This window comes from Asterias amurensis, chromosome 2 (assembly GCF_032118995.1).
Source record: "Asterias amurensis chromosome 2, ASM3211899v1".
NCBI classification, from domain to species: domain Eukaryota; kingdom Metazoa; phylum Echinodermata; class Asteroidea; order Forcipulatida; family Asteriidae; genus Asterias; species Asterias amurensis.
This window is the reverse complement of record NC_092649.1, coordinates 2430772-2456165: the sequence shown is the minus strand read 5'-3', so window position 1 is coordinate 2456165 and position 25394 is coordinate 2430772. Positions and strand designations below refer to the sequence as shown.

Sequence of the window (25394 nt, the reverse complement as noted above, 5' to 3'; positions counted from 1 at the left end):
AGTTGCTCAACAGGATTTATGTAAACCTGTATCCAAGTAAATTCAAAAGCATTTCTTGTTGAAACATATTTTTTATAATAGACAGAAGATACAGTGCAGTGATTATACAGATTTCGTTTAAAACTTCAATGAGGTATTCCTTCTTGTAAAAATGAGTGAAAAAGTGGTGGCAGGATGTGGAAAGTTTTCAAATTTTCCACTTTTTTCCAAGATGACAGACATGATAGCAAGTCTTCTTTTGCCAATATTTTGTGCTCAGAATTGTAAAATGAAGAAAACTCTGGATAAAGGTCAAATGCCTCGCAAAATTGGCGTGTCCCATGTTAAGGCAAAGTCACACAGGCTCCGATAACGAAAGCGATAATGATACAAATGCACGCCCTCAAATATTTGCATGAGCGTGGCAAATTCTGCGTGCGGCATTTCAACAAATCGAGGGCGTGCATTTTTATTATCGCTTTTGTTCTCATTATCGGGGCCTGTGTTTTTGAAGAACTAACGTCAAGTCACGAACTTAGGATTGAAGCGCAACACATTTTGTCTTTCAAAGTTACTAGCCGAAAAGTTACTACACAAAAATTGTGTGCTACGACTGAAATAATGTCAAAACCTGAGCAAGAAATTGTTATATTTTTCTGTTTAACTATTAATGAGTCGTTATAAAAAAGATAAACATTTTGCATGAGAATGAAAACATTATGTCTTTGGGCTATTAACAACAACATAAATGCCATATATTTTCGTCAGGAGCCATGTCTGTCATAACTGTGAATAAGACAATTGTGTGCCTACTTGAAATGCACAGAGCCTTCTTATGCCCTTCTTTATTTCAAGGCAGACATTGATTTAATCCCCCTTTTGTTGAAAGAATTTGGACAAAGAAAAACAAAATTGACAGGAACTGCACTGCCTCTGGTCTGACTCTCCCCCTGCTGACCCCCCCCCCCCCATCCTGGATCAATTGGCCCTCAACAGGTGTTTCCATTAAACAACTGGCTTTGGAATGTTCCAGGGTCACTGTTATGTAATACTGGGAAGGAGGGGATTCCATGGCAAAATTATAATTATTAGGGCAAAGGCAACTTTGGACAGTCATGGGACAATGTGTTTCTCCAGATCCCCCCCCTTTGAGATACACCAACTGTGAAGGGTAGTCTTTGACACTTACCAATATAGTGTCCACTGCCTTAAAAGTACAATTAAAGAAGTACAATTAAACAACTTATCTTAACTCACCGGTGCTCCTGGACATTTTCCCAGGAGAGCAACAAAAATAATCAAAGGAGGATTAAAGCTGAAACTATCCTCGGAGCCAAGTTTGCTTTCTGGTTTATTGTAAAGATTAACAGCCGATAACGTATAGGCCTACAGAGTTCTTGCTAGGATTAATTTTTTATAGTATGCACTTATCGTACTAGATAAAACCCAGAGAATAAATACCATTGTCCAGTATCAGTTTTGTATGAATAATTGTTTTTAATCCACCAAATCTGAATGAAGTCCAACTCATGTATTTTGTGCCTTTTTTTATCAAGTAATAAACCACTAGGGAAGCTTAGTGGTTATAAACCAATTTTGTGGTGATCGAAGGAAAGTGTACCAAAGCGGGTATTGAACCTGCAACCTCTTGATTTACTGTGCTGGTGCTCTGGCTCTAACAACTGAGCTAAATCTAACCCTTAATCACAGTTTTTTTTCCAGGGTGCCAGTCATAATTTTACCCCAATAAAAACACTTTCAAATATGATTGATGACCGTTCAGTACTTAAAAAAAGGTTTATCATTTATTCAAAATCTTACTGGTTGTGAAGTCGAAGTGAGTATTTCCAATTTCCAATTAATATTTTCTGTTTATATCGCTGCCCAAAGGACAGTTAAAAATATATTTTGACAAACTAATTAAAATATTTATTTTTTATGTTCCAGGCGGAACAGCAGCACCATTATCGCCCTACAAGAAGCCTACCATAGCCCCTAAACCATCCTCATTAAAGAGTCCACCACTACCGCTAAAGAAAAACCATGGCTCCCCAAAGAAAGCAGTGCCTCCACTCCCGACGCCGAAGCCACGCAAACTGCAGACAACTCGGAGCACACCTGTTCCCTTGTCGCCTAAACCCCCCATGGTCAAGGCAAAGAGTTTCCAGAGTCCAGGACAGAGGGAGAACAGTGAAGATTCCGGTGTCTTTGACTTGAGGGACAGCGCCGAGTTTTCAAAAGTGACCGAAGTGATCGACGTCAAGGAGCCCATCTCGGAGGAGTCAACGATCGAAGATGAGGCTAAAAATAATCTCTGCAACGAGGAAGAAGGCAGAGTGCCACCTGCAGATGCTGCACCAGCAGCTGTTGCTGTGACGTCAAGTCTCAGGGGTTCCCCACCCAAGCCTCTCCCACGAAGGGCCCCACCCAGTCCAGTGCCGCCCCCGAGGCGTGCCAAGAGTGTTGTCGATCCACCGAGCCTCAACAGGGAATTGAAACCAAAACTGACTAGATCTACAGATGATCTGACAAGCTGTGCTGTTGAAGAGGAGGATGAACCACCAAGCAATGACTTCAATCATTCCACTGACAGTCTTTCCGACCAAGCAGATGTCCAAGTCAACATAACAGGCCCTCCTCAGACCGAAACAGACAGCTTGAACACTGACAGAGACCCTAGTCCACCTCCTATACCACCTCACAAACAAAGCAACTCTCCTAAAAAGTTACCGCTAGGCAATTTCGAAGGAAAGCCATCGAGGCCCCCACCTCCCACAAGACCTGCCCCCTCTGCCCCTCCCATCAGGCCAAAGCCAACAGGAAGAAAGATTCAATCTCAGTTAATCCCAGAATCTCATTCTGTGCTTCAGATGAGGAAGGAGAGCCTGATGAGTGATGGGTCTCGTGAGTCATCACCAACGATTCCGCCTCGGACGCGGAGAAGTCTCAGTCTCACCGTTGAGGAGGTGCTACGTTCGAATCACATTGAGAAGTCCTTCAGCTTTGATGAGACGATGAGTGAAAGGGACATCACTGGTCATGAACGAAACACAAATTCAAACTCTGAAGTGTCGCAGATGGTAGACGAGGGGGAACATCGTGCAGCCCCTCCCCGTAAAAGATGGTCTCAACATTCTCATAGTGCTACTTCTGCGATCCCTTACCACAAAGTGCAATGCTCATCCCCTTTCAGTTCAACAAACGATCTCTCCATATTATCATCCGACTCTTCAGGCATCATTGGTTATCATTCCGTGGCCCCTCCGCGGCCGTCACAAGGCCCACCGAAGCGTACACCGCCTCCCCCACCCGCACCCTTTGCCACCACCAAAGCATCTCGCTCGACACCAAGCAGCGCTGAGAAACGAACCCCTCCTCCCCGGCCGCCACCCATGCGAAGTGCCCTCCCGCCCAAACCAGCCACTCTTGTCCAGAGTGTATCGCAAGAGGACAGCATCAACTCCCAAGGGATGATGTGCAAGAATCATCGAGAGCTTTCTCATGTGCAATCAGACGCTGGCTGCAGCAGGAACAGCATGATGAGTGAAGACGACGAGTACGTCCTGCCCGATAGTCCGTACTACGAGAACAATGAATTCACGACTGTCTTCGACCCGCTGTCGCCAGCCCAGACCTCTGAGTCGGCCACGAAGAGGCCGGTCCCAGGGAGGAAGAGAGCCCCTCCTCCGAAGCCAAGTAGGACTCTTAGCATCCTGTCGGACATCTCTAACGACGGCTATGAGGACATGTCCAGGGGCTCTCTGGCCTCCGTGGCGCTGAGCTCTATCGGAGCTGAAGTCTACTCAGTCCCAAGGTGAGCTCATGAATATTCAATTACATTGTCCTCCTGCATAATTTTTTTTGTAATGAATATAAAAATAGAAAACGGATGCAGAGCTGGCCAAAGTCTCCCTTATTTGCAGAAATTTTCAGAAAGTTAACCAATCTTTCCATGTTTTGATGAACAAATAAGTAAAAAGTCCCTGATTATAGAGTTTGCTTTATGTTGAAAGCAATTATAGATATCTTCTTAAATAGACAATATATCCCTGAATGCAAGATGCAAATGTTGGTAGCCCGGTGGATGTTTGAAAAAAATGTCTGAAAATGCATGAAAAGGACTTTTACTTACATGTATTTGCAATATTGATTGCAACTAAACTATGTGTAGTTTGTACAGTCAAAGACTTAAAAATTAGCTAAGATTTTGTTATAGTTCTGTTGGTTGTCATTGTTGGTTCCACATATCAGAGTCTTTTTGACGGCTGGTAATTTTAAAGTCGTTGGTCGTCAACATTTGTCTGTGATTTTTCGATGGCAAGAGTAATAAGTATCAATACTATTTAAAAGACGGTTGTTTTATTTTGGAGGTGATAGTTTGACATAAATTGCTGGCAGCTTAATTCTCGGGTGTGTCAATGATTAGACAGTGGGAAATACTTATTCATCTTTAAAAAGATTCGGAAAAAAGGGAAATTATTTGTGGATAACTGGCGAGGCTAGTAATACAGCAGAAACAAAACCACAAGTGAGATATTACATGTGGTAGGATTCTAGGAATATGTGGACACATTTTGTCTTAATGGGTTAACTATGCAATGTTCTGGCAATGCTCTGGTTAAACTGCACCAGACTCAAATCGTGACGAGACTGGCAAAATTTAACCTTAAAAGTTAAAGTAACAGTTATCTGCTGTAATAAGCCTCAAAACTCCAAGCTAGCCTCTGTAGTGCTGTTTTTTAGTAATAGTATCTCAAATATTGATTCAATATGTGATCTCTCAAAATAAAGATTATTGCTATAGGCTCTACATAATTAAACAGTTATGAATCTAGACACAAATTATGTTCAAATCTATTACCAAGAAAAAACTTTACAAAAAAAACCTTTTAATTAAATTTTAATTTCCCTGTCTAAGCAGTGCATTTTATGTAAGAATTTTTTCAAGAAAACAAAACTATAATATTTTTTTTAAGTGAGGGGAGTGAATGGAACATATAATGTTAAGTGTCACATTCCAACCAAAAAATTGTTGACAAGCACCCAAAGCAATCCTCTGCAAAAAGGAAAAACAAATTCAGTTGCATGACTGGCATTTTTCCTGGAGTGGGCTATGCTTTTGATAAAGCATACCATTCAGTGCTCACAAAGGTCTGTTTGCTCACTGACCAGCCTTTTTTCTCTCTGGCTCCACTGCCATTATGCCCATGAGCTATACAAAACATTATGCCCATGGGCTATAAAAAACCTTGGCCATTTCTTTGTATTAGCTAGAAGAGTTATGTAACGTTATGTAACAGTGGGAGGCTGGATAGATGGTTATCTAAACAGGCTTTACTGGTATGGGGGTTAAAGGTCACAGATTCTAGAAGTGAGGTGATGATGGCTTGGGTGTTTGCAGAGTGACTAGGCTGACTGGTCTACATTTTGGGGTGTGGCAATTAGTTCAAGACGGCATGGGTAATTATTGAAGAAATCATCTCAAAACGCACTGCTTATTCTTTCTAATCACATTCAGTGGGAGGTGCTTATAAATGTTTTCACCGAAGTGAAGCATATGTTTTGTCGGGGTTTTGGGTTGCGCTAGAAATACAAATGATCGACACATCTCACTGGCAAGTTTAAAAAGGAAAATAACTAGCTTAGGCAGGATACATTAATATTATAGTATATCATTGATGAATAGTAGTTCTTAGTTTTTCATTTTGATGAAAAACATCAACATATGAAATTGGCAAAACTTAAACTAAATTACATAAATGGTTTTTTTATTGGGGATTGCTTGCTTCTTTTCTAGAATTTCTGCATTTTAATAAAAAAATGAAAGAAATGTTTTTGTGAATAACTTGCATTATCAATATGAATCAAGAAAAAACTTGCAGTTCATCAACAAATGATAATACTTTCATCAACTACAGTGCCCCCCCCCCCATATTTTTCCATCTTGTCCTGAAGGCCTTATACAATTTTTGTGAAAAGCACTATTATTTCTATTGATTAGATCAAGTTAATTTCATCTTTGGTTGTGATACAGAAGTTCATATTATTTATTTACATCGTACTTGAATGGGGAATGACCCTCTACACATTATACTTTGAACTCATTGACTTTAATTTATTAGGTACTAAATATTAGTATCAGTCCCCGATATCAATAATTTTGCTTTAAAAATAATCCGCTAAGCACAACTAAGCAGGACCACCAGTCACAGATGCTACATGTGACAGTTAATTTTGGCTGGTAACACAATTCTGGTAAACCATTTGTGCTAAGGTGCCTTTTCTGCTTATTGATGCATTCACTTGCAAACTACTACTAGCTTGTGATTGTAATACCTCGCACTACCGACGACCTTTTAAACAAAGTGGGTTGTAAAAACATATGTACTGAGTTTGGTACGTTGTTTGCAGCATTGCGGAAAGTAATCAAACAATCAACTGAATAACCATGAGTTTCAATGGCGAATGGCTTGTTTTCTGTAATGCACAATGTTGAAACAGGATTATGTGGAAACAAGGTTATAGAGTCGTAGGATCTGCAATATCCAAGCTCAAGAAAGATTCTTCTTTGGAGTTTGTTTTCCTGTCTTCTAATCTTAAGAATGGCCAAACGGCGATCAATGTTTTTCATAGCCATACCTGAGTGAGTGATAATTGGTGGAAGGAAAAAATACAAGAAAAATGAGGTGAACATTTTCCGATCATTTTAAAAGAGCATGCGTTACACCTTCTCCTGTGTTGTCATTTTAACAGATCATGTGAGCACAGCATGCACGAGAGTGGGAGGTGCCAGTGCGCCGACTACGCCGAACAGAGCAGCGGAGAAGAGGAGGGATCGATCTCGGACGATGATGAAGACAGTTACGAGAAGTTTGATCAGGACATCCTTGTGGAGAAGGAAGACGAAGAGGAAGAGGATGATGTGGAGCCGGAGGTACGCAAGAGGCGCAAGGCCTTCCTGGTCGCTCAGGAGCTCAGGGACTCTGAGAAAGTCTTTGTTGACGTCCTCAAGCTTATCAACGAGGTAATTTACTAATATTCCGGATATTACTTGGTAGTCTTTGAAAACACAAACTCCTTCAGGAAAAAACGACAAATCAAGAAGCAGCATGAATAGCTTTGGAACTCCCTACCTGAAACTGTGAAACTTTCAAACGAACTTGGCATATTTCAAATAAGTCCCTTTTGGCTTGCCCACGGTAAAGTATTTAGGATGTGTAGAAGCAATTTGGTCTTTGTGGGATCAAACTGTTTGTTTTGAATTGATGCATCATTTGGACTTTGATTTTTCGACCATAACTAAATGCATTTCCTCTTTGTTTCTTTTCAGGATTTTAAAGTGGCCATAGATGATGCAGAGAAAGCTGCTGGCCGCCCCATCATTGAGAAAGGGACACTCGATCAGATCTTGGGTCACCTTCCCCAGCTACAGATGTTTAATGAGGACCTGCTGTCCGATCTAGACTCTCGCATCAATAACTGGTGAGCAAAATCAAATTTCATGTTTTCTATTTTAACATCTATTATATCCTTTCCAGTACCCGCTGCTAAAACGTAAAATTTTAGCTGCCTCTATCTACCAGGGGCAATCCTCGTGGTCTAGCTAGTTGGTACGACACTGCTCTAAAATTGCAAAGGTCTAGGGTTAGAATCCCACCTGAGTAATATCTCAGGAAAGTGCTGAGTATACAGTGCTTACATACATCAGTGTATGTTGGTAAAAACCAAAATGAATATAGTTATTCATTGTTTAGTCTCCTGTAAGGTGGTCTCTGGTGCTGAGTACTTTATTCTTAAAAGTTTGTGAAATCTATAACCCAAGGGGGTTACCAGAAGGTGGAAATTCCGCCATTCAAACATACCGCCTAAAATTTGAATCCTAGTTTCATTCAGGTTTTTTTTAGGTCAGCAATAAAGACTGGTTCATACTTCCACCGAATGTGATACAAATTTTGCCGTCTCAACTTCACAACAATGAATTCTCAACTCGCTGCAAAAACATTTGTAGCGGTTCGCGACGAAAAAACAGCAATGTGACAGCAAATTGTCTTCAGTGAGTTTTTATGAATATTTTGAATAATCACAATGGTGATCATTTTGTAGTGTAGTCGTCTCTTTAATATTTTATTACCTGTTGATCATTACAGGGCGGAGACACCTCACATCGCAGACATCTTCTTAAAGAAGGGTCCCTACCTTAAACTCTACAATACTTACATCAGAGACTTCCAGAAGCTGACTGCAGCCCTGGAGGAAGCCAGCGTCAAGTCGCCATTGTTTCAGACAGCTCTGAAGGAGTTTGAGGTGAGAGTTTGCCATTGATGTACCACCTCCTCTCACCAATTCACATGAAAGTCGTCGTTTTGGAATATGTTGAGAATTGCATAGCTAGTGATAATGCCTAAATACAGTTTTAAATATTATCCTCTAAGCATCAGTCTTGACAATGTATTTATGTGGTATTCTAACTGGCTCTTTTCCTAAATTTGGGCTCTTGCTTCGGGTTTATCTTCAATTTTGGAGCAGTGTACATTTGGTCAGTGTTTGTTAATTCAAACAAAGTCCAGAGACAGAGATGAGCCTAAGCCAAGATTTGGAAATGCCAATCTGTGACTTGCTGGAGTTGACGCTTACCTTCCCAAAGCCTCCGAATCCTCTGCAGCAAGTTGGCTGATTGAGGAGGATTGAAGACTGTATCACAAGACTGTATCGCCAAAATGACAGTTGCTTATCGCTGGTTCAGTCATACCACTCTAACCCAAGTGCACAAATTTGGAGTGGAGGAGTAGGATTGAAGTTACCTGTGGGCAAGAGGGCCTGAGGAGTTTATTTACCACTAATTTTTTCTTTTTCTGTTTTAGGCAAGTCCAAGATGTCAGAATCTGTCAGTGAGGCAACACATGTTGAAGCCAATACAGCGGATCCCTCAGTACAAGCTGTTGTTAACCGGTACGTCAACTGGATTTCTCTCCTTGCCTGAATGTTTTGGGGTTTTTTGCATTCATTTATGGGCCTACCTCAAACGAGCACTACCTCTGTCCATACTGAGCTTTCAAACAGTATAAATGAAAACAGGAATTCAAAGCCTTAACCTGTTTGTTCTGGATGAATGTTTTGTACAATCTCGCCCCTGGAAAGGTGAGCCCCAGGATTAGGTGGCAACCCTGGTTTGGTTAAGTAAAGCCCTCACTTTGAAATAAAAGATAATTTAAAAAGATGGCAGATAAAATAACATTTGTGCTGTGGCCGATAATTATGAAAAAGTGGATATTATTGGTTGATTTTGGTCAATTGAATAATGATTGACTTTTTTCTCTTTTGTTTTCAGAATATTTGAAGCAGCTTGATGAGGTTTCTCAAGAAGCCGACTACAAGGATACTGAGGGTAAGCATCAGAAAGTTATATATATATATATTTGTTTTAGGGAGACAAGTAACCGAGTGTCTCAGTGGCTTAAAGCAGGACTAGCTGTTCCACTAGTCCAGCAGCTTTTTCACTTCTCCAAAAAAGTGAAGGTTTTTCTGTTCGGTTCTGTAGTTTTCTTTGTTTGTATCATAAACTTAAGTGTTTTGCTTCTGATTGGCACCCTAGAACATAAGGTTAGAAAGTTCAGTTGGTAGAATGCTAGCATGTTAACCTCCCGGCTCTTGTCAACTTTCTTTGTTTAACCAAAAATGTTATAGTTTTTTTAATAAGATCTTTACATTTATATGGAATGAAACGATTGTTATTTATTATATTTGGTTTGTGTTTTACAGCTGCTCTGAACATAGTGAGTGAGGTGGCAAACCACGTCAACGAAAGCATGAAACAAGGCGTAAGTATTTCCATCAGTAGTTGTGTAAAATTGCGTTTTGGCCGAAGCGGAGGCCGAGCGGTTAAGCACACTATAGAATCAAGCTCTGGTGTTTCTAAATGGCAGGGTGTGGATTTAATTCGTGGTCTTGACACTAGTGCCGTTATTCAAGACCATAGGTCATGTGAATTGGGTAATGCACCTAAAAGAACCCATTTGCAGTGTCTGCTGAATGCATCACATCACCATGTGAATCATCATAAATGGGTCTCATAATTCTTATCCTGTTGAAAAACAGGCCTTTGATACAGACCTAGGTGTGTGATAAAGCTGTACACGAATCTAGTGTTAGTATTTATTATCCGAAAATATCCAGGTTTTGCAATAAGTGTTCACAATGAATTGTAATTTCGAGTATCAAACTAGAAGGACATCAGTTTCCAGAGCTTTGATAAAAAAAATTCCAATTATTTATTACACTGAACTTGGTGCAATGTAATGGAACTACTAACAATCGAATTATGCACCCTCAAAGTAGGGAGTTCTATGGGTCTAAAACGCAACATTGCACCCTCAAAGTAGAGAGTTCTATGGGTCTAAAACGCAACATTGCACCCTCAAAATAGGGAGTTCTATGGGTCTGAAACGCAACATTGCACGCTCAAAGTAGGGAGTTCTATGGGTCTAAAACGCAACATTGCACCCTCAAGGTAGGGAGTTCTATGGGTCTAAAACGCAACATTGCACCCTCAAGGTAGGGAGTTCTATGGGTCTAAAACGCAACATTGCACCCTCAAAGTAGGGAGTTCTATGGGTCTAAAACGCAACATTGCACCCTCAAAGTAGGGAGTTCTATAGGTCTAAAACGCAACATTGCACCCTCAAAGTAGGGAGTGCTATAGGTCTAAAACGCAACATTGCACCCTCAAAGTAGGGAGTTCTATAGGTCTAAAACGCAACATTGTACCCTCAAAGTAGGGAGTTCTATGGGTCAAAAATGCAACATTGCACCCTCAAAGTAGGGAGTTCTATGGGTCTAAAACGCAACATTGCACCCTCAAAGTAGGGAGTTCTATGGGTCTAAAACGCAACATTGCACCCTCAAGGTAGGGAGTTCTATGGGTCTAAAACGCAACATTGCACCCTCAAGGTAGGGAGTTCAATGGGTCTAAAACGCAACATTGCACCCTCAAGGTAGGGAGTTCTATGGGTCTAAAACGCAACATTGCACCCTCAAAGTAGGGAGTTCTATGGGTCTAAAACGCAACATTGCACAGCAAGATTGCCATGAATTTGGACCCAATTCAGCTATGTTCGACATTTCACTTAAATTCTCATGATTCAAGGGTGCAAGCATTATTAAATCGACATAAACATTTGTAATTTTGTTTTATTATAACAGGATAATCTTGATAAGCTTTTGCAGCTTCAGCACAGTCTCGTCGGCAATCACGAGATCGTCAAACCAGGACGGGTAAGTCTCAGTGTTTTCTAAAAAGTGTTTTGCTATGCATAAAATTTGGGCGAATACCTTTCCCTAATTGCTTGATGTTTTTGTTTGTTTTTGAGTTTCCAATTTGTTCACTTAAATATTTGGTAGATGCGCTAAATTATTTTGACTGGTTTGAATTGATCTTGACGCTTTATAAATACATTTTGATTGATTGATTATTTTATGGATGTTTGGTTCACTTGATGAATTTATAATATTGATAAGTTCTTTGGATTGATTTGTTTGAAACTATATATATAAATTTTGATTGATTATTAATTGATTAGGATTTTGTGCACTTAAGGATTTGATTGTCTTGATTAATTGTTTGAATTAGTTTGTGGTTTTTTATTTGATTGATTTCATTTAAATACATTTAAATGTACATTTTATTCTCTAAATCCAAATATTATGGCACCGTGTGAAAATATCCTCTTCAAAGTCATTAGTCTTATTTCTAGCCATTACTCTCGGATACTGGTTGCATTATTTTTTTTAAACCGCCTTTAAATAAACCTGGTATGTTGGAGGGCATGAACTGTTTGGGTAATGTAATACTCCTGTTAAGATAGTGAGAATTTTCTTATTGGTGTCGAATATCTAGATCAAAGTCTACTTGAATTCTTGGGTATGAATTTACTCCTTACACATAGCTCTCTTGGTGTGACTGATTCAACAATAGACATTTAAGAAAGTATCTGTTCATGATGTCGCAAAACAAACAGAAGAACAAATCTGCTTCACTCAAAATGCTGTTAACTCTAGTGCTGCAAATATCAGGGGAGATTTCATTGATGAAAGTACGTCAAGGAACCATTGAAAACAAAAACTTTTTCATGTAAGATTTGTATTTGTTTTGATTTGAAGTTTTCTTCGTATTTTTTCAGGTTTTTATCAAAGAGGGAGATCTCCTGAAGTTGTCGCGCAAAGTTCCGCAGACACGCAGATTTTACCTGGTGAGTTGATTGGTGTAATAGGACTGTTTCATCAAAAGTGATCCAGATACAACTTGAAAGTACTCAGTTTTCCCAAAATACTTTATCTTGCCAAAGCCAAATACTCCCTTCCATGATTGCATCATAAATCGCATAGACTTAAACCAAAATGTTAACCCAAGCTTCTTCTACTGATGTATCTCCATTGCAGCTGAGCGACATCCTTCTGTACACCACACCATTCTTACTGACTCCAGGCCAATACAGCTACAAGCTTCATAATGTCCTTTCACTAGCTGGTATGAGGGTAAGTATTTCTGGCGATGCTCTGAGTGTGTAAACCTCCTGAATTGTAACACCTAAAACTAAAATCTCATACAGACCAATAACTCCAATATAGATAGTTCCCTTGAAAGAAAGCTTGAAGTTGGCCATCTTTACGGCAGCAAAACATTTTTTTCAACACACAACTGTCCGATAATCATAAATATTGCGTACAGTTTTATTAGACGTCTGTCTCTGAAGTAATGTACTTTTCGTGGAAGAATTAATTTTCCATGAATTTGATTTTGAGACCTCAGATTTAGAATTTGAGGTCTCAATATCAAGCATCTGAAAGCACACAACTTCGTGTAACAAGGGTGTTTTTTCTTTCACTATTACTCGCAACTTTGAAGACCAATTGAGTTCAAATTTTCACAGGTTAGTTATTTTATGCACATGTTGAGATACACCAACTGTGAAGGCTAGTCTTTGACAATTACCAATAGTGTCCACTGCCTTTAAAGGGGAAACCCAAGCTGCAGATAGCATTTTGTGGATGAAATCTGTTGGACGGTCTCTAGGAAAAAAAAATTGCTGCAGGATGTCATTAATAAAAAGTTATGCAAGACCTTTTGAATTGGTATTTTGCAGGTGAGTAAACCAGCACAGGAAGATTACAAGAATGAGTTTAGCATCATCAGTGTTCAGCGTTCCTTCACCCTGGCTGCAAGGTAAGATAGACAACTCATCTTTTTTCAAGGTTTTTGAAACGTCAAAATTTATAACTTAAAGCCAAATGCAGTTCTAAAGTTACTCTTTTAGACAACAAAACGTTAGCCACTACTTCTAAGAGCAATGGCTTGATGGTGTTTTTTTGTTTATTTCTAGCACACCACAAGAACGGGATTCTTGGATCACTGCGTTGAACAAAGCCATCACAGACTACGCAAGCAAGAGAAGTTCCTTTGCTATGCTTCATCCGTACGCTCAGGTAAAAAGAGAGAAAACAAATTCCTTTTCATGAAGTTGATTGATTGCCGAAGATTGAGGGCCGAGGGCCCAAGTAACAATTGCTTTTTTCTTGGGATCCAAGTATCTTGGCCTCCCAAGTATCTTGGCCAGGCATATCAACCAATCTCATCCACGTCTAGACAAGTTAATGTGAGGTTGCATAACAGTAGTGGATTGAGGTCACCTGTAGGCAAATGGGCCTAGGGAGGTTGGGTTTTAGTCAAACTTGAATATCGGCCCTCTTTTGTGTTGTTTTGAATCGGTGAACATTTTGATTGATCCGTGGGACATCTCGTCGTCGACGTTGAAGAGCAGCAACCTGGAGGCCATCTTGGTTCACCATGACAACACTGCTGTATTTCAGGCGGTATACTGGTAACAGCGTCACGCAGAGTTTACCAGCTGCTTCCTGAAATATAGGGGTGTTGTTAAAACACAACGCTGGACCCTCGCTTCCTGACTGACGTCTCAAACTTGTAACTGTAATAAACCTTCATTACCTGGATCATCTTTCATCTTAACAATTTTCGACTCGTCGACTAGCCACCCATAGTTAAAGCTGCAAAGTATGACCGCCCTGTATAACCCCCCTCCAGTGATACTTTCATGGGATCATGGAGGCAGGTTGTTAAGAAGGGTATCATGAGTGATGCCGTAAAACTTGACCACTCTGCTTATAAACCAAGGTGGCTACTCAATTTTAATTGTGGCATTTAGATCAACTTGGTGCAAACTGAGTTTAGTTCCATTTCTTCGTTGCAATAGTCATAGTCAATAAAGGGAGTTCTCATTTTGTGTGGGGAGGTTTTTTCACCTGTAATAGGGAAGGTTGTTGTAATCATTTTTTTTTTAAATTATTATTTTGTGTCTGATTATTAAACTTAAGTTAGTTGAATTAAGCTAACATACAAGTAATTTAATCAGAGACGTCAGTTTGTGTTAAAGGCAGTGGACACTATTGGTTATTGTCGAAGACTAGCCTTCACAGTTGGTGTATCTCAACATATGCATGAAATCACAAACCTTTCTCTAAAACTATGGAACTTCAGAGGGAGCCATTTCTCACAATGTTTTATACCATCAACCTCTCCCCATTACTCGCCACCAACAAGGGTTTTACGCTAATAATTATTTTGAGTAATTGCCAATAGTGTGTCCACTGTCGAAATTGATTCATGTTTTTTGTTTGCCTCTTTCATTTTCTTAGCTTCTGACTGAAGGAGACACAACAAGCCTTGGACGTAAAGCCCCAGCTTGGATCCCTGATGGTCGAGTCACCATGTGCATGATCTGTACATGTGAGTTCACTATCACTTGGAGAAGGCATCACTGCAGGGCATGTGGAAAGGTACCTTATAATAATCAGAGTAATATTAATAGTAATATTAGCTCTAATGCAGTGCAATTGTGAAGAATGCTCATTGTGCTTCATACATTATAACCTCTGGTCACCGGGCCATTTCACTCCTGAAACCATCTTATCTCCCTGGGGAGTAAACAGCGTGTGCTACCAAAGGGTCATCCTTATACTGTGGCTGTGCCGAGATGTAGAACAAAGAGCTACTCAAGTAGCTTTTTACCCCGTACTGCATCTCTTTGGAACTCCTTGCCTGGTGCATGTTTCCCTTCATCCTATGAGCTTCCATCTTTTAAGAGGAATGTCAATTCCTACCTTCAGCTCCACTGAGTTTCTGCATGTCTATGTTTTCTTCCTTGTAGCCCTTAACCTAGAGTGGCTTTACACCTTGTTTTGGGCAACTTGCATAAAAAATTAAAAAATAAAAATAAAAAGCTAATCAATCACAAGAACCATCTCCCTCCTCACACGAACCCATATACTTTTGTACATGTACTTATATTATCTATTTGACATACTGTCTGCTTGTATTTGTAATTGTTTAATGGCCAAATAAAGAATAAGAATAAGAATACCCCTGATGTCATGAACACAAGTCAAACCCAAACCCTTACGACTCGACCACCAGTCATTTAACCACTCGGCCACGACACGCCGCCACAAGTTTCAGTAGTTTGTGTTTTTCTTGTGCTGAAGCTGCTCTTTGAATTTAGGCCCAGTTCCCTTTAGGGCATCAATCAAAAAGGACAATAGATAATTATGTTGAACTGTTAAGGAGAAATTAATATGAGGGCATAATGTTGTTTTTCCACACCAGGTGATCTGCGGTCATTGTTCATCCAATAAGATTCCACTGCTCTATCTCACCAACAAAGTTGCAAGAGTATGTGACCAGTGCTTCAAAAATCTTGGCAAAGGTAAGTTTCTCGAATAACAATCAGTGTTTCTACGTTACATGTAGCAGTGGTCCGCTGGCTAAATGCCAGCTTAAACAGAAGAAGACCAGTAAAACTATGTGAAACTTGTCCAGCTTGGTAGTTTGTTATTTTTTAGCTGAGGCACTGCTGAAGTAAAACCTTAAAATATGTACCAGTTCTTAAAAAAAAATTGAGGAACAGTGAATTGACAAGCTGACATGTCTCCCTGGTTTGTCATTGAACTAGTTAATGGCAAAGGCAAACGGCAATGGCAATTTTAAAAGGGTACCTTTCATTGGCATTGTTTTACATACATTTCTAAATCTAAATTTCTTTCTTCATAGTCTCTTTTCTCATTACACTAGTTATACCAAGTTTTAAGTTGACATGAAGGGTGTGTTGTGTCATGTAATTTAAATTGTTTTTAATCCTTAATCAAATGTTAAATCTCATCTGCCAATATTTTTTGAAGCTATTGTTTGACTGTTTTTATGTTGATAAACTAGTTATACCAAGTCGATGAGTTTTAGTCAGTTTGTTTTGTTTTCATATTACATAAAGTGTTTTGTTTTGTTTGATTATTTTGCTCTTAATCAAGAAGGGCCGTGATTTGACAAGTAATGCTTGTTGGAGACCTCCTTCCACACTCCTTATATGCAAGTTATTGCAATCATAGAATTGTATTATTGTACTGTAGTAGTCAGTTTGGGTACACATATTTGTGTGGTGGATAATAAGGTGTTAATGCTGACAAGAGGCTAATTTCTTAAAGCCTGTAAGCATAAAAACTTGAGAAGCACAGAAAAAATCTTGCTTAACAGAAACTGGTTACCAGCCAAAAGTCCATTAAATTTACATTGTTGCGATTGGTGCCTTAATAACAGCTTCATGAAATCGGCACTGCTTTGGAAGAACCTAACGGAAAACAGAGCTGTATAGAGTAATGAGCTGTTGACTTGAGCTGGTGATAATATGACCAGTAATGTTGCCCCAAGGTTTTTACAAATTAAAATCGTGGGACAGGAAGTGATGACAAGTCGAAGAGATATTAGTTGAATCATACTTAATTGCAGCAATATTAGTTAAAGTGATTTTAGTGTACTTTAAATAAACTTATTTAGTTAAAGCTATATTAGTTGAATTGTACTTCATTGATGTTATATTACATGATTTATTTTCAAAGTGCACTTAAGTGAAGCAATTTTTTGTTAGTCTTTGTTAGTTGAAGCGCATTTTCTTTGGGTTATATTATAAGTTTAAGTATACTTAGATGAAGCATTTTACATTTGAAGTAATATTAGTTGAAGTAAATCATGATCTATTATGGATACATGTAGTGGATAATTTTAAGTTGATGTTTTCTTAGATATTGCATTTTTATTGTATTTCTATACCGCATGTTCTGGACTTCTTCTCAGCTTAGGCTTACGTTTCAATTGTGGTTAATGTAAATATATATTGTTATTGTATTTAGCGCCTTTAGCACTTTGATTGATTTGTGCGCTTTCTAAGTTTTCATTATTATTATAAATTATTATTATTCCACGAGGTTGAATATTTCTATTGCTGATTCAAGTTCCTTTTTTACTTATGTATTTATTTTAGGAGATAAGCAAGGAGAAGAAAGCGAAGACAAAGATCGTGGGAAGGGGAAGAGTAAAAGGAAACGCTCAACGAGGCTAGTTATCCGACCCTCGGCACTTAAACAAGTGAGCGCCAATGAGCAAGACACCACCATGAGCGGCTACTTGATGCTAAGACGAAAGAAAGACTGGAAGAGGCAGTGGTATGTGCTGAAGGAGAAGGTTCTGTACCGGTATAAGGCTAGCGAGGATGTAGCCGCTCTAGAGAGCATGCCACTCCTTGGCTACGATGTCACAAACCCAACTGAGGTGAGCTTCTGGCATTATTTGTTGAATTAGGGGCATTTCAGAATTGTCAACGTTACACAATACAGTATGTGAGGTAGCTTTAGTTGGTCTACTTCACTCTACTTACCGGTAGAGTCGAATTACTTATTTGCATATTCCCTATACCGCGAGGCAATAATGCTAAGACTTTCACACACACACAATAGCGCCCTCCACCGTCCTACCCACAACGCCCTGCGACATGCCTGCCACAGAGTCGTCCGCTTTTCTTTTACGCGTGACCAATTCTTCAAATTGATGTGAATGGTTGTAATCATTGACAAACGAATCAATGTAATTCAACATCTTTAAAAAAAAAAAATATTCCTGAACTAACCTGTGATTATCATTGTGTTTCCCACAGCCCTTTGATGGAGTGGATCCCAGTCTTATTCTTCAGCTTTCCCATCAACTAAAAGTCATGTTCATCCTTCGAGCCGAAAACAAAGCAGTAGCTGAGAAGTGGTCAGATCTGATGGTAGATGCAACTCATCTGTGATAAACCAACCCTGGGCTAAGAACCAAACAATTGTTGAGAAAGTTGGCAATACTTGCAAGTCATTCTCTGATAAACCAACCTTGGGGCCTGAGAAACTAAATACATAGCAGCCCCACTCTAATTCATCTTTGAAAAACCATGGGGAACAAGAACTTAACTAACAAAAGTTGACAACTGGGCAACACTCGCTCTAAATTCTGACGAACCAGAGCCCATTGCCGACCAGTTCATGATTCCATGAATCGTTTACATTCCTTGTATATACATTGCTGATGCAATAACTCTTCTAAGGATTTGCAGGCTACACTGTTCTGTGTCTAGGAACTTGCAGAATATACTGATCTGTAACGCAATAAGAACCACTGTTTTGTGATATACATATATAGACATACGACCACCAAGACCAAAATAACCAAATGCTAAATGATTCCACACTAAATATATTTTATAAATGGTAATCAGCAATTCTTAATAAGGTTATCCCACCAGCCTACTACCTCCACTTTAAACGCAACCTGTCTAATGGTAATTATAAGGTCTTCTCACATTATTGTTTTATCAAGTATTACCAATTTGTGCCTAAAATGTGCTTCCGTTTATTATAGTTTAATATTTCGCTACAAGGAGTTTGTTGATATTCATTACAACTTTGTATTAACGTTTTGTATGAGAATAAAAACACGAGTTGTAAAACCATAATGCTGCGTTAGTCAACCAACATTTTTTCCCCCTCTGAACTATGATGGTATTTTAAAGGCAGTGGATACTATTGGTAATTACTCAAAATAATTATTGACATAAAACCCTACTTGGTGACTAGTAATGGGGAGAGGTTGATAGTATAAAACATTGTCAGAAACGGCTCCCTCTGAAGTGAGGTAGTTATCGAGAAAGAAGTAAGTTTCCACGAATTTGATTTTGAGACCTCAGATTTAGACTTTGAGGTCTCGAAATCAAGCATCTGAAAGCACACAACTTCGTGTGACCAAGGTTTTTTTCTTTCATGATTATTTTATATACTTTGATGACCAATTGAGCTCAAATTTTCACAAGTTTGTTATTTTATGCATATGTTAAGATACAAAGTGAGACGACAGGTCTTTGACAATTACCATTGGTGTCCAGTGTCTTTGAGAAGGAAATCTAAGTCACTGCCATTCAAAGTGCTATAACTGCCAAATTTATTGCTGTTGATTTGTATTTCGTATAAAAAGTCGTCATTGTAAAAAGCAACCGAGTTCACCAATTTCAGATAAAAACTGAATATTTCTAATAACGAAAGCTTTTCTTTTGTGACTGTTTTTTTTTTATCTGCTAAAAACAGTCAAAATAAGCTCACATGGTGCATCGTGTCTCAAAAGACAATTTTGCACACTAATTACTTGCGCACCTTCTCCAGTAAAATAAATTTATTTGAAGCTTTGCTCGGTGTGAATAAATGTGGAAAAAACTGAAAATAAATAGTAAACATGTGGGTTCAACCAAGTGCAAATCTCTTTTGTGGGAGTGTTGGAAATAAATGCCTTCGTCTCACCGTTTCGAATAGTATACCGTGTTTGTCTTCAGATTTACACATGGTTGTACCTGAAAGTTTACCATTTGTTTTTAGTTTCTTCCTACTCCAGTAAAATGTGTATGTTCTTTCTTCCAGCACACAATGTGTTTAAATTAGTATTCCTGAACAAAATGCACCATTCCTGAACAAAATGCACCGTAAGAAATAACCATTGCTTGTAAACTTGTGGGAACAGCCTCATGTAGATCAGGTTAGCTCAGTGTTTTTTCACCTATGTGGACCCCGGTTCGAATCCTACCTCAGACTGGAGCCTTGCGTGTAGATAAGGTTTTCTGTCCCTACCTGATTGCTAGGTTTCCCCCTTCATCTAAATTCAAACAATTTCTCTTGTTTCCTACCTATCCTGTTATTGGCGCTAAAATGTGCTGTTGGATGTGTTATCAAAACAAATCTTTAGAATAAATAATAAAAATATCGTACTCTTATATAGCACACAACCAAACAAGGTGCTCAAAGCGCCGAGTATAGACGATGTGACCTGTGACGTCACATGTTTACAAAAGAGCTACCAAGCCTGGACTTCCTGCAGGCACGATTTGTACACAGCTCAATGGAAGGAAACATAAAATCTTATATTTTATGGAGATTGCACTGTCTAATTCTTATCAACTTTTGATATGATGAAAGGGGGCAAATCTCAAAACATGTCCAGCTTTTACTTTCACAACTCTTGGTTTTATGTGGAAATAATGATACAAAATGTCAACATTCCCATATATATTACCAGCGCATTATATTGCCTGTCAGACTAGCTATAAGAAAGTACAAGGTCACACTTATTGTAAACAAAGTTCACATGGTCTATATACAAACTTTCAGAAAGATAGGTTATTGAAATTAGTAGTTCTTAGACCCAATTATGTAGCACCTGATAAGGGTTTACAACTAGGACCTACGGCGCAAGAAATATAATTTGTTTGTATGAAGGAGGACTGTAGCCTATGACAGAGCTGTTGTTTTTGTCTTTATTTATGAACAGTATTCTCTACTCTTTAAAATTTCATGTGATATATTTTTCACAGCTTGGTTGTATCTTGCAACTAACAGAAACTAGAATATTTGTTAACATAACTCTTCTAAAAACTAGTGACATTGTAAAAACGTGGTTAAGTGAATGTGTGCTCATTAATGTACGAAACTGAAAAATGTATATAATATATTCAAAAATTTGGCAGATCAATTATCCTTTATGAAAAGATACAAAGTATTACAATGAATTTTGAAAGGTAATTAACGCTTAAAGTGCCTTAATTAATAGGTAAAATAATGTGAATGAAATGTATCAAATTATAATTATATATATTATTAAATTGATTGTTCAATTAGTATCATTTTAAACTTCAAATCTGCCTGACCGGTCACAACACATGAACAGCAAAGATTAGGCCCAAAAAGAGCAATGCAGGCACAAGATAAGGAATTTGAGCTGAAATTTGAATGTCCATTGGACGCCATTTCAGCTAGCTACTCTTTTGATGCAACAATAGATCAGTTTAGACCATTGCTGTCAATGACATAGCCTTGCTCAAGGCAGTTGCGTGTAATCACACAGCATGACCCACCCGTATACACACTGTCACATCGTGCGACTACTGTGCACACAAGTCAGCGGCACTCGTACCACTAACCGCATGCGTCGGCCATCAGCCTCCGCATGCGGATGGTGTACGGGGGCATCGTGTTGTGCGATGTTACGCACAGTGAATACGGGTGGGTTTTACGCACAGTGAATAAGGGTGGGTTTTTATACAGCGGCGGTCTTTTTTCGGAGTGAATAATTAGACTGCCCTGAGCAAGGCTAATGACATACAGGTGTATGGATGGTGTCATTGCCGAGTGGGCATGAGCATTAAATTCAAGTTCTGGTGGTTAAGTCACCAGAGCGTGGGTTCGAATCCCGGTCGTGACACTTGTGTCTTTGAGCTAGATACTTTACTATAAATGCTTCTCTTCACCCCAGGAGTATAAATGGGTACCTGAAATGGCACCAGTGTTCTATTCCCCTTCGAACGGTCAGCCATTTGTGCAAAGAGCCTCCCAAAGTTAAGCAGGTTTGGGTTTATGAAGGGAACAAAACAGATATGTAAAAAAAAAAAGCAATTTTAAGTGGTAAGGAAATGTTTCATTAAACGATGCACTTTATGCATCAACATAGTTACATGTATGTATGTACATTATTAATAGATGTGTAAATGGATATCCACTAAGTACAAGTTGTGAAATGAGTGGAGTAAATAAAATACATTGTGTAAATTATGCGCATATGTAAAGTATATTCATATGATTGCATGTGCACAAAAATAATTATGCAAGATTTTAATGAGAAGGCTGTATTTTACTTAATATGATTGACCTGGGCTGAAAATATTTACACAACAAAAAAATGTTAAATGAGACTTTTTGTCGCTTTTATTCTAGGCTTTTTTAGTGCAGTTTGAATTCTTAGAGAGTCAACGCTATCTCCAAGATGGTGGGGTCCAGTGATATCAAAATGTGTGTTACTTTTTCCAGATGAATTTATTACTGCCATGGTAAACTTTATTAATTGAAAGTATGTATTTTTCTAAAGAGTGACCAGATGTGCATGTTAATTATCAGAGCTAATAAAGTGAATCGATATGGTGCTATACAAATCTATATTGAACAGTTTCTATCTTTGTGTTTTAACAAATAGTTCCTATAAAGCCCTTTTTCTTATCTTTTTTGCTTATGGTTAGCAGTGCTATCAAATGGGAACTCATGCAGTTAAAACTAAATATCAACCGCTAAGCAGTTCTGTTGTGTCCCACAAGGGTCCCTAAGGACTCCTTTTCCTTTGTGACAAGAACAATATCCTTTGTGATGACAGCACTATCCATTGTTCTTAGTAAAGAGAACAATAGAAAAAGACCAATGAGAGCCTTGCCCTGCGTGAGAGAAACACCTTATCTTATAAAAAAATTCCTATTGGAAAGGACCTCTGAAATAAAATAAAAAAACACCTCATATAAAAATCATTATCAAATTTATTTAATTTTGAATCTGTGAAAATTGAAGCATTAATACAAAAATACATTTGATAAAATAACTAATCATTTTGTAAAATAAAAGTCATTTTACAAAAAACATCAAAATAGGTCGGGAGGTGGGGTGGGTGTCACAACCAGATGGTCAACAGGAAAAGCTGAAAATTGCCATTCAGTTGAAAATGACCACTGTGCATGAATTGTCTGCAGAGCAGATACTTATAGTATTACATTTGTTTAAAGGCAGTGGACACTATTGGTAATTACTCAAAATAATTATCACCATAAAACCTCACTTGGTAACAAGCAATGGAGAGCTGTTGATAGTATAAAACATTGTGAGAAACGGCTCCCTCTGAAGTGACGTAGTTTTCGAGAAAGAAGTAATTTTCCACGAATTTGATTTCGAGACCTCAAGTTCAGAATTTGAGGTCTCGAAATCAAGCATATTATGTAAGCACACAACTTCATGTGACAAGGGTGTTTTTTTATTTCATTCATATCTCGCAACTTTGACGACAAATTGAGCTCAAATTTTCACAGGTTTGTTATTTTATGTATATGTTTAGATACACCAAGTGAGAAGACTGGTCTTTGACAATTACCAATAGTGTCCAGTGTCTTTAATTAATCTCAAGCAATTAAGCATTAATTGTATCATAGTGCCTGTCCAACCCCAGTCATCTTGAGCCTTATCTTGAGCCTTTTTTAAAATCATTCCTGAAACAATGTCCTTAGGAGTATGCAGCAACGACGGCCAAATTTGCACACAGCATCACTCGCATCACTTAACTCTACCCTTTCAGGTACGACTCCTTGATGATAAGATGCAATTATAGTTTTAGTGTCTTTCATAAAGACCACTTTGTGTCACGACCGGGACTCAAACCTCCATCCTGATGACTCGGACATCAGAACTTGGGTTGGTCAAGACCACTCAACCATGACCGCATTCTATAGTGTTCTATTTATATGGTTAATACGTAAACGTAAATCTTTTGTAAAACATATTTGTACACGTTCACAAAAATACTTTTTATATAATATATTAACCAAATATCATTGCTATACATTTCTGAACCAACTTAAATTATACAGATTCACCCTGGATTTTAGGATTTGAATTTGAAGGAAATGCCCAATCGACCACAGGTATTGAGCCAAGAAATTAATTTCTCTGGACTCTAGAATTTTGTTTACAAGACCAAAAAATACATCCTCACTTGTACTTGCTAAAATCTCAGCAGGAAGTTTGGAATTAGACCTTATCGCTATTACCCATTTAATTGAGCAAGCGCTAACTGTTGAATGAGGTGCATGTTTCTCTAGTTAGTGATGAGCGCTAGCTAGAGAACCATGCGCCTCATTCAACGCCTACATCGACCATACCAAGTATTTGCGATAAGGTCTATGGAGAGCTTACGTATAAATCTTCAAAAGTATGTGTCGTGAAAAAAACACTTGAGGAAATGTCCACTTGTTGTGTTACCAGCCTGCAGTTGATTTCACAAAACTTTACGCAACTGCGCAAGTAAACTTGTGCAACGTTTATGGCGTAACTTGTGCCATAAACGTTTCGCAAGTGGACTTACGCATGCATAAAGTTTCGTGAAACCGGCCCCTGAACTCTTGTCGGTAGACCCCAGTGGGTATTTGGAGCTCTTGGATTGGTCAGGATTTTGAGCTCATTATTTCCTCATCGTTATGACAACCTTGCCTGTTGACTTTCGTGACATCATAAGCTTGAATGCTTCATTGACCTAAAACAAGGACAAAAAAACAAGCAATCAATTTAAGATGTCTGGAATTTGAAGTGTGCAATCACACTTAGTTTCGTATTCCTGTGTCGCTTAGCATAGTGAAGAGAAACCAAAGACAAAATAGTCCACAGTATTTCATGAGAAGATGACAAAAGAAATGGACAAACAGCAAGCAGATTTGGACAAATTTGTTATGTTAAGTGACACTACTGTAACGCAGAGAAGTAGATGATATCAGCAGTACTCCTGTTAACTAAAGTAAGCGTTATGTGAGCGGAGTGGAGTGTAGAGTTGCACAACGACCGAAGAAAACACTTGAAACAGTTGTATGGGTCTGTTCTTGTTTTATTACAAGTTGACTATAGCAATTGTTACAGAGGTGTTAGACCTAACTCGTAGGTTTCAGAGGCGAGTCTCATGTATAAGTGAAAGTTAAAGGAGTAGTCGAGGCCCAGAGTGAAAGTTGGGCAAATGTAATGGAATTTGGTGGTGGGTGAACTCTTGATTTAGTTCTCTTCTCTCAGTTCCACCATGCAAACTTTCAAATCCTACTCAGTGTGATGTGGCTGAGAGTTTCTAAGAGTTCATCTTTCTAAACTCACCTTCTCTAACGGGAACGTCGCACAAACATGAGGTTTAATCTTTCCTTCCTCGAAGAAACCGATACAGTCCTCCACAGACTGCCTGATGCGGGGCGGATCGTGCATCCGGTAGTTACCCCAGAACAGACCCAGGGCGGAGATGTTCTTCACTAGGAGGATGTTGGCTGGAATCTTGGGGATCTCTCCGCTGGTGAAGCCGATGATGACTATGCGGCCCTCCCATGAGATGCTAAGACGGAAGAGGAGGGGAAAGCACAGGAGGAAAAATGTTATGAGAAAAATTTGCGGAA

At 38.8% G+C, this 25394-nt stretch overlaps 2 protein-coding genes across 3 annotated transcripts in view; one reads left to right on the top strand and one right to left on the bottom strand.

Annotated features, from left to right (window-relative positions):
• LOC139951886 (uncharacterized) overlaps positions 1–23379 on the top strand; it is a 61387-nt gene extending 38008 nt beyond the window's left edge. For both annotated transcript variants that reach the window (XM_071950964.1, XM_071950965.1), the window contains exons 2-17: positions 1927–3793; positions 6733–7003; positions 7310–7461; positions 8127–8283; positions 8841–8928; positions 9308–9364; positions 9739–9797; positions 11179–11250; positions 12156–12224; positions 12415–12510; positions 13119–13198; positions 13356–13458; positions 14686–14826; positions 15653–15752; positions 17358–17644; positions 18027–23379. In XM_071950964.1, coding sequence (XP_071807065.1) covers positions 1927–3793; positions 6733–7003; positions 7310–7461; positions 8127–8283; positions 8841–8928; positions 9308–9364; positions 9739–9797; positions 11179–11250; positions 12156–12224; positions 12415–12510; positions 13119–13198; positions 13356–13458; positions 14686–14826; positions 15653–15752; positions 17358–17644; positions 18027–18161 — 3734 coding nt within the window. In that variant the 3' untranslated portion in view covers positions 18162–23379. The remainder of the gene's footprint in view (positions 1–1926; positions 3794–6732; positions 7004–7309; positions 7462–8126; positions 8284–8840; positions 8929–9307; positions 9365–9738; positions 9798–11178; positions 11251–12155; positions 12225–12414; positions 12511–13118; positions 13199–13355; positions 13459–14685; positions 14827–15652; positions 15753–17357; positions 17645–18026) is intronic.
• Positions 22727–25394, bottom strand: part of LOC139951912 (quinone oxidoreductase-like protein 2 homolog) — a 39639-nt gene continuing 36971 nt past the window's right edge. Inside the window, exons 9-10 of the mRNA XM_071950967.1 lie at positions 25105–25333; positions 22727–24502 (exon numbers count right to left, since the gene is read on the bottom strand). Of these exons, the coding sequence (XP_071807068.1) occupies positions 24431–24502; positions 25105–25333 (301 nt within the window). The 3' untranslated portion in view covers positions 22727–24430. The remainder of the gene's footprint in view (positions 24503–25104; positions 25334–25394) is intronic.